This window comes from Trichechus manatus, unplaced genomic scaffold (assembly GCF_000243295.1).
Source record: "Trichechus manatus latirostris isolate Lorelei unplaced genomic scaffold, TriManLat1.0 scaffold00007, whole genome shotgun sequence".
NCBI classification, from domain to species: domain Eukaryota; kingdom Metazoa; phylum Chordata; class Mammalia; order Sirenia; family Trichechidae; genus Trichechus; species Trichechus manatus.
This window is the reverse complement of record NW_004443943.1, coordinates 18,259,051-18,271,596: the sequence shown is the minus strand read 5'-3', so window position 1 is coordinate 18,271,596 and position 12,546 is coordinate 18,259,051. Positions and strand designations below refer to the sequence as shown.

General features: G+C 35.1%; 1 protein-coding gene across 5 annotated transcripts in view; it reads right to left on the bottom strand.

Moving 5' to 3' along the window:
* The window catches only part of PCGF5 (polycomb group ring finger 5), a 55,630-nt gene that overhangs the window by 7,628 nt on the left and 35,456 nt on the right, over window positions 1–12,546 (bottom strand). For 4 of the 5 annotated variants that reach the window (XM_023739930.1, XM_023739936.1, XM_023739958.1 and 1 more), the window contains one exon: window positions 4,223–4,282. The exons of the other annotated variant lie outside the window; for it this stretch is intronic. In XM_023739930.1, the coding sequence (XP_023595698.1) occupies window positions 4,223–4,282 (60 nt within the window). The remainder of the gene's footprint in view (window positions 1–4,222; window positions 4,283–12,546) is intronic. 5 annotated transcript variants of the gene reach the window in all.

The following is a 12,546-nucleotide window of genomic DNA, read 5'->3' as shown; positions in this document are numbered from 1 at the left end:
TAATTTTGTCCACTTGAAAATTTCTCCTTTTGCTGTACATTTCAGTTTATTTCAATTTTTTTTTCTATTATAAATTAACATTGGCTCAGTGGCCTATTTTTTGTCCCCCAGGATAGGTTCCTAGAAGTAACTGCTGGTTTAAACAGCATACACATTTATATACTTTTTGATACATACTGTCACACCGGCTTTAAAGAAAGTTGTTCCATTTTTACATTTCCAAAAGAAATGAGTGCCCATTCCCCCACAACTTCATCAATAATGGGCACTATCTTTTTCCTCCTCTTAATTTGGCAATTTAATAAGTATAAAACAGCATTTTCCATCTCATCTCTTTGTCTTCTAAAAGAAGTTAATCATTTTTATATGCATATTAGCCAATTGTGTTTCTGTCTTTGGTGATTTGCCTGATCATGCCCTTTGCTCATCTTTCTATGGAAAGTTGGGCTTTTTCTTACAAATTTATTTGAATTCTTAATGTATTATGTACATTAAACCTTTCTCTTTCATATTCTGCAAATATTTCCTTAGTTATGGTATTTTTGTCATGTACTTTTCAATATTAAACAGTCAACTCAATTTGTCCTTTATTTTTTTCTTCCTTTACAAGTACAATGAGATAGACCATCCCCACTCTGAGATTGGATATTCAACTATACTTTCTTCTAGATCTTTTATGGCATTTAAAAAAAATATTACCACTTTAATTCATCAGAAAATTATAATGGTATATAATGTGAGTTATGGACTGAATGCCTCCCCACCACCAAGTCTCATACAATTAATTGAAAACAAGCCCTACAAGATCAACACCCCAACTCCATTTACCTACTAATGACCACCCTGTATTCTCTTTGCTCCAGCCCCACTGGCCCCCTTGCAATCCTCAGAGATATCAGAGGTAATCACTCCTCACCTGCACTGTGTTCCCTTGCCCTGGAGTGCTCTACCCCAGACAGTCACATGGCTTTCTCTCCCCTCCTTTTGATCAAAATCACCGTCTCAAAGAGGCCTTCCCTTGGCCATCTTAGAGAAAATACTCTATTTACCTACCTTACTTTTTCTTCTAACATACCACAAATTTTACTCATTTATTTTTCATCTGCTAGAATGTAAGCTCCACGAGGGAAGGGATTTTTGTTCATTTTTAATTCTGTATTCCTAGGGCCTAGAAGAGTACCCAAGGAATACAGAATTACACGATTCTGAGGATGGTGATTCTGAGGATTCTAAGGAAACTGTTCTAAGGATGGCACAAGACCAGGCAGCGTTTTGTTCTGTTGGACACAGGGTCACTGGGAGTCAAAGCTGACTCGACCGCACCCAACAACAACAGAAGAGTGCCCAGCACATAGTTAAGTGTTCAACAGATATTCGTTAAATGAATTCTTTCTTTCTCCACTATTTTGAAATCTATCTATATAGACTCATACATACTCGAGTCTGTTCCTGAGCTATTCCTTTTATTCATACGTCGTATGTTAATATTCTAATTACTTCAGCTTTAGAATACATCTTCATATGTGACATTGAAGGTGCCCTTCATTATTCATTTTAAAAATGTAACTGACCAGAAGCCCCTGTTTCTGTATTTCCTGATGAACTTTAGAATGACTGACTGGCTTTGTCAAGTTAAACAAGAATCTGGTAAAAGTGTGTTTGGAATTGCATAAAACATCATAATTTAACTTTGGGGAGAACTGATTATCTTTATAATATTTAAAATACTATTTAAATTTCCTCTGTGTAAAATGGTATTTTGGTTATATATGAGAAGGTCTTTGTTCTTAGGAAATATATGGTCAACTGTCCTGATACCTGCAATTTACTTTCAAATGGTTCTGCACACACAGACACAGACACACATACACACACAGACACACACATACACACACACACACAAATACGCTAAACAACAGATACAGAGAGAGAGTAATAAGGAGTGGGGAAGAGGAAGAGAGGGCAATAGGGGGGCAGAAAATGTGGCAAAAATAGTCATCGGTGAATCTAGGTAAACGATATTCCTTTGTATTATTACTTCATTTTTTTGTTATTTTGAAAATTAAAAAAATTAAAAGCTGGTAACAAAAATCAGGTCTTAGCATTGAATTTTTTCAAATGACTTTCAGCATCTCTTGATGATTTTTTGACTCAGAGTGTGTGTATGTATAAAATACGTATTTACAATATGTATATTTCATCCCTCCAATATTAAGCCATTTTTGTACTGCTGATAAAAATCCTGTTTGGTCTTGATTTGCTATTCTTTTAATATATTTCTAGAATCAATTTCTAATACTTTATCATATTTGTATTTATATTCAAAATGAGATTTGGTACTAGTTTTCTAATTGTTGGTTCTCTGTTAGTTTTTGATGTCATGATTATATTTGTAAATTATAGTTTGTTAATTTGTTAAATTGTTAATTTGTAAATTAACTTTGTAAAATGAATTGGAAAGAATGAAATCTTTTCCAATGAGTTAAAACAATTTACATAGCAGGGGAAGATCTAGTCCTCAAAAATTTGAGAGAATGTGACCATAAAACCACTTAGGTATCCTTTGAGGAAGTAATTCTTTAATAATTTTAAAAATGTCTTTCATAAGTTAGTGATTTAAAAGTTTTCCTTCTTGTAGGGCAGATTTTGTTCCAGTGGTACTTTCCTAGAGAATTGTTCACAAAATTTTACAGGAAATGTTCACAAATTTTTAAAATTTAATAGTATAAAGCTGTATACATATTTTTTTCCTTGAATTTTCCAATTTGGGGCTAAAGGTGTATCTGATTAACTACAGGTTCAATCTTCCTACAGGGCTATAATCCATAATGAGATGTTAAAGATAGGAAAAAAATTATATGGATTCTTGAAACTTTAGTCTTATTTCAATTCTCTAATACTTCTGGATCAGAATTTAAGAATATCTATTTCTCAGGAAATAGACATCAACACCAAAGGAACAAGGAAAAAGCCATGTATTAGTTACAGCTACATGGCAGGGGTATCACTACAATTCATCACCCCAAAATCAGCTGTGAAGCTAAAAGCAGCTGAAACATCTATAAAGTGCAGATATATACCAAATTCACCAGCTCGGTTAAATTATTTACTCACCCCTTAGTCTGAACCGAATAATATAAGGAGAAAGATGTACTATCTCCCCCTAAATAGTTTTCTCTTGGCTTTTATAGATGTTAAATTTGCTTACTCCACTTGTTGAAAAACCAGGACCTGAAACAAGTATGTTAAAGAAGGCACTGACAATGAGATTGAGGGAATGTCTAGACAGAGGGCTAATCAAACATTTTTGATTGGTGATTGTTTTTTGTTTTAAAAAAACATCGAACATATATTCACTTGACTCTGTCTCAAAATAAAGAACCCCAAAACTGCAACACTGGAGGCAAGTTTGCTAGTTAAGTTGGTTATATAATTACAGTTCTTCTTTCTTGGCTCTGAAGAAATAAGGATAAGGACTACCTTAAATTTCAGAATAAAGGAGCAATGGAGATTTTAAAGAAATGCTATCATTAACCCAAGGGATTAAGGTTGATCACAGATCATCTCTGTCCCCAACAATAATCCTTACTATACTACACTTGGTCTCTTCTGTTTTCCAATTTTTTTAAATATATTTTTATTAGATAAACTCTCATCAGGATCTAAATTTAAGTTTTCTCAGTAAATTATTAAATTAGTTCACTATATTTCACTATTAAAAGGTAATAGAAAGTAAAGTACTTAGGGGAAAGCTAGGAGAGAGCTAAGGGTCCTGGGACCCTTAGGGAAGCAAGCTCACAATTAGCTGTAGCTGTTGCTGTCATTCAGATTCACCTAATCTGGCATTTTATCTTTCACTTGTGGGTGAATGAGTCATTAAAAAAAAAAAAACCACTTAAGCAAAGAAGGTAACTTTCCAATCCAATATGAATCAGAGATTTCCTAAGGGATAAAACTAGTAATTACTAAAAATTCCTGACTCATAAATAATGGCCTTAAAATTTATCATTTCATTTTTTACTTTAGGAAAATGAAATGGCTAATTCAGGGGAAATGAAATAACGGGAAATTTTGGGGAATATAAGTTGAAAAGGTCAAGTGTTATAGCTCAAATAAATATTGATTTTACAAAGTTACATGTCTTAGACACGTGCGTTTGGGATGAAAGCAGTCACGTGGTGGCATTACTATGGTCATATGTACAGCCGTGAGTGCCTCTTACCTGATACAAAGGGCCATCCTGAGGGCAGACTTGCGAAGCTGAGCAGTTCAGACACCGAAACTGCGGAGGAGATGAACTCATCAGATAAGAGGCATCCACAACTGGACACATATTTAAAACTGATTATTTAAAATATGGTAACGTCAAACGTAAGAGTCAACATGATTAATCTTAAGTAAACACTTTCCAAGAATATGGTAGTTACTGTTGAAAAAAATAAAAAGATATTAATAACAGTGATTGGTAAAAGTTAGCTTGAAGTAATTTTAGCACGTAGATATGAGTTTTGTTTAATATTCTGCAAACATTTACACAAATGGTGGCCTACCCTTTCTATCTCCTCTCCAAATAGTAATTCCTGGGGAAAATCTCACCTCATGAGTACACAGAGGACACCCTCTTTCTTCAGTCCCTTCCTGGATCAATGTCTCCAACTACCCTTTGAAAGTACCACTGTTCAAGGAGCTCAGAGCTCTGAGAAGGCATGGAACTTCGCTTAGCCTATAAGGGATCCATTTTCTGCTTTAGATTAAGTTCTTTATGTTACTCAGATTAGATTCTTAGTCTCTATATCTATTCTAACAGCGTTAGATGGTGAGCTCCAAGTCTACATCTTGTTTCACCTTTGCAGTCTTAATATGTGAAGGCCTAGAACTGGTACACGGCAGCCACTCAATAAATGTTTTATGAATAAATCAATGATTGAACATATTTTAAAACTACTAAGCAGATTCATTTGTAAACCCACTACTTTTTAATGGTTTAACCATTCACATAAAAAGAAAATCATTCCCAGATCTTGATTTTCAATAGTATGCTAAATATTTATTAAATATGAACATTATTTTAATTGTAATGGAATGACAAAGCAAAAAATATTTACTTTAAAATTAAGCATATGTGAATTAAACATTGCACACCTCTTCAAAATGGAAAAAAATCAAATACATAAAAAATACGTGAGGTGCAGATTACCCAGGATAAATCTAACATTCCAGAATAGCTTTTTAAATGATAAATTTTTAAAGCGATTTAAGCAAAAATTAAATGAATGTATTTGTTTTTTAAATAAAATTTTAGAAATTGTCTGTTTTTCCAAATGACTTTAACAGTTTCTTTCTAGAAATTAATCCTTGATTTTCTGTACAGGGCTCAGTGATATACTGTAAAACACGTTCAGTATTGCTATCCTTTGGCAACCTTTTCTATTCCTCTGAAGACTCCCAAAGTTTTGGCCTATCAGACTTTGTCTAATTATGCCAACCTCAAATAGCATTCAGTAAGAGTAAAAAGTTTAGGTGGGAAGAGACAATTTTACTAAGTAATTCTTTTTTTCTGTTAATCTCTTTGGTGTCATCAAGATGGGTATGTTTGCTTTTCTAAAACTGCCTGATAATGCAAGTAAACCAAAGCAAGACAAGCTGTAGTAGCTTTAGGTACTGTTCTACTTTTTTTGAACTGTGTTTAAAGCTGTAAAATGAAACAGCCAATAAATTTAGAGAAGCATGGAAATGATGCATATGGAAGAAAAAAATTACATGGGAGATATTTTCTAGGGAATATGGATTTGACAACTTCAGGAGGTTGGAAAGAAGCCTCAGAAGTTTAGACATAATCACTGGCTGATTAAAAAAGCCAAAAACACACTTCATGCTATTTGAGATTTACCTCGTGTATTTACATTTCTTCTCCATACTCCAATTTTTTGAAGGGAAAGAGGTATTTTTTGCTCTCCCTCCATAGTCTCTATGTATGCGGCTGTTAGCAAAAGTTCAGAATCTTGTAAGTTAAAATAGATTAGAGGTTTATTCGGTAATTCTCACAAAATTCTTTCAAACCCAGTTTGTTTTGTTAAGGCAATTACTGAATGACAAAGACTGTATAAGGCATATATTTCTACAATCTAATAAAAGTCATAGTATTCAAATCTTAAATGATAAGGAGACCAGTACAACACATGGCTGTGTTTCTTACTAATCATGGTTAACTCATTTGCCATAAAAATTCATTTGAAAAGTCTTTTGAAGTGAATCCGTATTTCTCTGAATAAAACTGCTTCGAATTCTGTTATAATCTGCTACTGACCTCAGTTCTGGAAGACCAAAGAAAGCCAATCTTTCTAAATTCTGATTTGCTCAAGGTTTTAATACAACTGGGTTGTGTTGCTAAGTGTGCATGCATGTTTGTGGTAGTGGTGGTGGAATGATTCACGGGCAAAATAATTGTGCCCCAGACATAATTAGTAAGCATATTTGTGAGGAGAAATTATGTTTTCTTGCTCCAAAACCTTGCTGTGTAAAGAGTGGCAGAAGGAATCACAGTGAAGTTCTGGAGAGCAATGGAATAGTGACTGCTTTAGTTGAGGTAGCTATCAGAGAAAGTAGCTCTACAGTGGTGAGGGACCCATGTTACAACCTCCTCCTCCCAATCCTCTCGACTTATAACTGAATGGTCTCTGGGTGGCGCAAATGGTTAAGTGCTCCACTGCTAGACAAAAGGTTGGTGAGTGGAACCCACCCAGGGGTACCTCGGAAGACAGGCCTGGCAATCTGCTTCTGGAAGGTCACAGCTTTAAAAACCCTATGGAGCAGTTTGACTCTGCATACATGGGGTCGCCATGAGTCAGAATTAACTCGATAGCAACTAACAACACATATATAATTAGTAGATAAACTAAAACTAAAATATTTATTCCCAAGGGAAAGGTATATACAAAGAACTATGTGAATAAATTATACCACTGTTGTTGTTGTGTGCTGTCGAGTCGATTCCAACTGATAGCAACCCTATATGACAGCGCAGAACTGTCCCATAGGGTTTCCTAGGCTGCAATCTTTATGAGAGCAGATCACCAGGTCTTTTTTCCCATGTAGTGCTTGGTTGGTTCCAACTTCTGACTTTTTTGGTTAGCAGCTGAATACTTAACCACTGCATCACCAGGGCTCCATAAATTATATTTCTAGGGTTGCATATTTCAAGACATATAGAACAGTTCACATACTCTCAATTTAGCTTTGTACAGCAACTATGAAAGGACTTAAAAGGCAATTCAAAACACTTGGTTGCTGAAAAACGAACTTTTAAAGTAGTTTAAAAAATCTTGAAATTCTCCGCATTAAGGCTGGGATGGAGGGGGATTACCCAATACTAGAACTAGAGACTCTCTTCTCTTTCACATGCATATGGCCAGACCAGCCACATAGCATCTGCTCAGTAGTATTTCATAGGTAATTACAAGGTCTAATTTGTAGATAATTATGTTGTTTTGTGAAAAAACATATAATTTTCACAACTGTGTAAATGATAAAACTTATTAGGCAGAAACTGAAAGTAAATACTGAATACATAATATACATTGTTTACCTCCCTGACTATAACTCAGTTTTTTCTCTCTTCCCTCCTCCTTCCTTCCTTCCGCTCTCCTTCCTTCTTTTCTATTTATCTTCCTCTTACCATCAGTAGCTTTGTAGTATGCACAATATACTATGCACACTTAGTACTTTATACTATAAACCTTTGACATTAAGAAAAGCAGCAAATAGGAGTATTTATCTCTGGGGAGAGGGACTTTCAATGTAGCCCACTCTTCAGGGTTTGAACAAGAAGACAAACACTTGGCGAGGAGCATGGTAGACCTTTATTTCAGTGTTTCTTGAAACAGAGTTGAATATCTAACAAGGAGGGAAGGCAACACCCTAAATCAGATATACATAGACACAACTTAAAACAGCAGGTTATGCATTATGATTAAGAGTTAAACTAGCCAAACAATCCTGAATTAATTTAATCTCCCATATTTATAAAATACAGAAGTAGGAGAGTAGATAAAATCATGTACTATAATCCCTGCCATCTCTCAGACCCCTAATATGACTGCATTTCCCAAAGTGAATTTCGTGGATGTTACTTTTTTTTTTTTTAAACATGGGAATTCCACAATGAGTCTAGGAAAGGCCAGACTCAAAAAAGTTTACGGATTCTATTCTGCGGAACTTATTAGCATATTTAAAATGCTCTATGGCTCTCTCGGAGGATATTGTATTATTCAGCATTTCTCAAACTTGTTTTTACCACAAACCCTTTTTGGTAGAATATCCTGGCTTGTATTCAGTGAAACACTGTTATATAACTGTACAGACTTAAAAAAACAAAAAAACTACGTAACTATTTCATCTTGTTGGGGAATCCCTTTCCACACCAACCAACCCAACCTATTGCCACCGAATCAATTCTGACTCATAGTGACCCTACAGGACAGGGCAGAATTGCCCCATAGGGTTTCCAAGGCTGTAAATCTTTACGGAAGCAGACTGCCACATTTTTCTCCTGCGGAGCGACCAGTGGGTTTGAACCTGAAACCTGTTGGTCAGCAGCTGAGTACTTAACCACTGCGCCACCAGGGCTCCTTCCCTTTGCACATACAAGAGAGCTAATTTATTAGGAGCTCTTTAATGGTTACTCAGAAGAATTAATCACCTCCCAAATCCGAGCACCTCATTTTCTATTCACTGCTAGGCACAGATCAGGGTACTTGTGAAAGTTATAAACCTTGCCCTCATGATTAAGGTAAAAGCTTCTTAGAAATTCCAGGCAGTAGGGTATAAAGCTTAATCAAAGTAAAGGAATTTGACCTGAACTAGCCATTAAGCCTTAGCAAATTACCTATCCAAGGTGATCTGTATTCACATTAAAATCTGAGATGCATTTTTTAAAAAAAAAATATATTTCTTTACTAAAGTAAAAAATGAATGCCAACCTTGAGTATAAGAATCTTGAGGTGGCCAGATAATTATGAACTGAGAAACTGCTCAGAGTTATTAGCTAAAGGTTGACCATATGTTTGTTTAGATTCCTGAAAAATCTCATCATAAAGCAACTTAGAAGGTCCAACTATTTGCCTTATAAGATATGTTAGTCTGGACTTTATCCAAACTTATCCCAAAGAAAAGGGATCATAAAGGGGTATTATGTGGTAAGATTTTTATAAAAGCTATATAATGTGTAATGCTGATACAGGAATAAGACCACTCAAAAGACCAAAACAGAATGTCCAGGAACACACACACATACAGATGTATGTGTCTGTGTGCATATGTATACGTATACATATACATACATATAGATGAAGGGGACAACTCAAAACAGGTGAAACATGGATTTACTCAACAAATTGTATTTCTGGATTAAAAAAAGAACTTTGAATAAGTTAGAGTCTTAACTTCATCGGTGTGTGTGTGTTGTGTGTGTGTGTGTGTGTGTAAATAAACAAATTCCAGCTGGATTAAAATGTTTAATATTAAAAAGTACTGGAAGCAAGTGAAGGAACCACATGGCGGTCATTAGTTTAGGAAACAAGCTGACACCAGCCCAAAGCAGAGGTGGTTAGCAATGCCAGCAGATGTAGTAATGAGAGCTTTTCACACGTTCTGGCATCCTGTTGGCAATGGAGAGCAGAAATGGGACAGGATGGGACCACAACAAATATGCTAGTAGGGGCCTATTCAAGAAATGATTGTTTTACTACTACTGGTTCATTTTCCATGCTACTCCAACTAGAAGAATTTATCTATTAATAGTATAATAACTCATAGTTAATTGGAACCTGAGCAAAAAGTAAAAATTTATTTAACAGAAAAACAAATGGAAAACTGAGATTCAAATAAACGAAATGATCTTTAGGATATATTTCCCATAACTATTACCTTATAAAAGACAAAACTTTCACTCACTTTACTCTTCAAACAGATACTTTGTCAGGTACTGCTTTATATGCCAGAGATTCAGCAGTGAACCTACAAACAAAACTCCCTGCCCTCAGATGACATTATAGTGGAGGGGCAAACAATAAACATACAAACAAGTAACAGACATCACATGTCAGATGGTACAAAATACTATGGAAAGCAATAAGGCATGAAAAGGGATTAAAAGTGCCATATTGGGAGATGGGGTTGTAATTTTCAGGGAGGTCAAAAGGCTGTACTGAGGTGACATACAAGCAAAATTATCTGAGTGAGGGGGTAAAGGGACCAAGTTTGGGAGGCAAGGGCCTATCTGGGGAGGCGAGAACATGCATGGCTGGAGTGCTGTAAGCCAGGGGGAGAGAATAAATGAAAAGATTAGAGAGGTGTCTGGAGGAAACTGTGGGGGCGCCCTACCTATGAGTTCCTGGAAGGACTTTTTGGCTTTTATCTAAATGATAGAAGTTACTGGAGGGTTTAGAGAAGAGTGCCATGTTCTAATCTGTTTTAAGATGACTGCTCTGACTGCTGTGCTGGGCAGACAGCAGGAGGACAAGGGTGGATGCATGCAGCCCAGTTATGAGCCTGTGATAGTGATCCTGAAGACAGGCTTGGACCACAGGTGGTAGAAGTGGACGTGGTGACACACGGCTGCATTCTGAATATAGTATTCTGATGGACGAGGTTACGGAATTTGCTAAGGATGGATGAAAGAGAAAGAAAGTAATCAGGGCTGACTCAGGGATTTTGGCCTGAGCAACTGGAAAATGGAACTACCAATCTTGGAACTGTTGAAATTGTGAAGGCTGCAGGAGAAACAGGATTAGAGAAGGAAAACCACCAAAAAAGAAAAAAAAAAAAAACAAAAAGAAAAGTTTGTCATGCCTAAAAAAAATGAAACGAGTTTTACTACTTTACAGTCACACTAAATGTAAAAGGTGGTGATTTTTTTGTTGTTTACTGCTCGAATTTCTACTTGAATGATAAATTATAAGATATTAAACCGCATTTTGAACCAACTTTTAAAAAACATGACATAAACAACCAAGGAATTTAGACTACTCGGAAACATGTAATTAGAAACATAACTGCAGCGAAAACTGACTTAACTGACAGTCTATTAGTAAAATTTTCTGAGTCAGCTCTTTCATGATCTGACATAAAAATAACTGGCAGCATGAGTCACATTTGGGGATGGGTCTTGAGAAGGAAAGTAAGCATTAGCAGAGGTTTTACAATGGATGATCATTTATATCCCTTCAACCTGAAAGCAAATCTACTCATAATGATGATTTCGAGCACTGAAACATATTGATCAAAAAAAGCTAAATTAATGTTTAATAAAATATTACTATTATGTGTAATATCACAATATCCACTCCTCAAAAGTGTTGGGTAGAAGAGAGCTCTTACTATTTCTGTAATCTGCACACAGTATATAAAACATTTTAGTTGTAAGAATTATGATGTATTTACAGGCATTCTAAAAACTATAAAATGTCATAGAAAGGCAAGTATTAATTTACCAAACACAAAGAAAATTAGATTAAAAAAAAAAAAAAAAGAGCCCAGAGAGGTTTAATGGGCTGTTGAAGGGCACACAACTAGTTAGTGACTTGTACTAGAATTTGACTTTTTTTTCTTCCTGGAATAGAGCTCTTTCCAGAAGCGGCTAGAGCCTTTCTGCCTCACAAGGAAGGCTTTACCAGGCAGGACTCAAATAGAAAAAAGAAAATTCTAACTTAAGAGGTTAGGTACTTCATTTTATTATTATATCACATCAAGACATTTCTTCTGAAAAACAGTCAGATGTTCTACCCATTTAGTAACACAAAAATTGATTTCTTGAGATATATTTTGTAACAGTTCCACAGATGATTACACTCATTGTAAATATGATTTTGAACTATTTTAACATGATAACCCTCATTACACTTAGAATCTGTATTACCTATCCTTGTGTGAGGTTAAATTTCTTAGCCTTCTTTTATTTAATAATTAATTTATGTTTTCATGAGCAAATGTAATAAAACCTAGCTTACAGAAAATAAATTTAAATTACACAGAATTTAAAATTATGACATATTGACCCATATACACCACAGAATCCTAATGTCTGAAAGGACATTGGAGTCATCTAGTCCAGCCTCCCGGTCAATCTTGATTAATGTTTACTCATATGCTCAGATTATGAAAAGAAATTCTGGTAGTATCACTACTATACTCCTTATTCCTATATATTAGCCTCATGATTCCCTAGCTGCTCAAATTTCCCTAATATCCATGTTATTTATAAACCAGATAGGATATTCTTAAGCTCTCTATTTAATCCTAATCAAATATATAGTTCAAAATACAGATTTTCTTCTATTCTCCTTTTAATATTTTCTCCCATATTTCCTAGGGCCTAAGGCATAATCTAATTCTGCTGGCAGCAGAAACCACTGGAAACTCACTTACCCTTAGGTCCGATATTATGTAAAGGAGGTACCTGAAAAAAAGATTACCTAGATTCTACCCTATCTGTCCTCTTTACTACGTCTAAAAATACTCTTATCAATCCTTAAATGTAGTAGTCTGAGC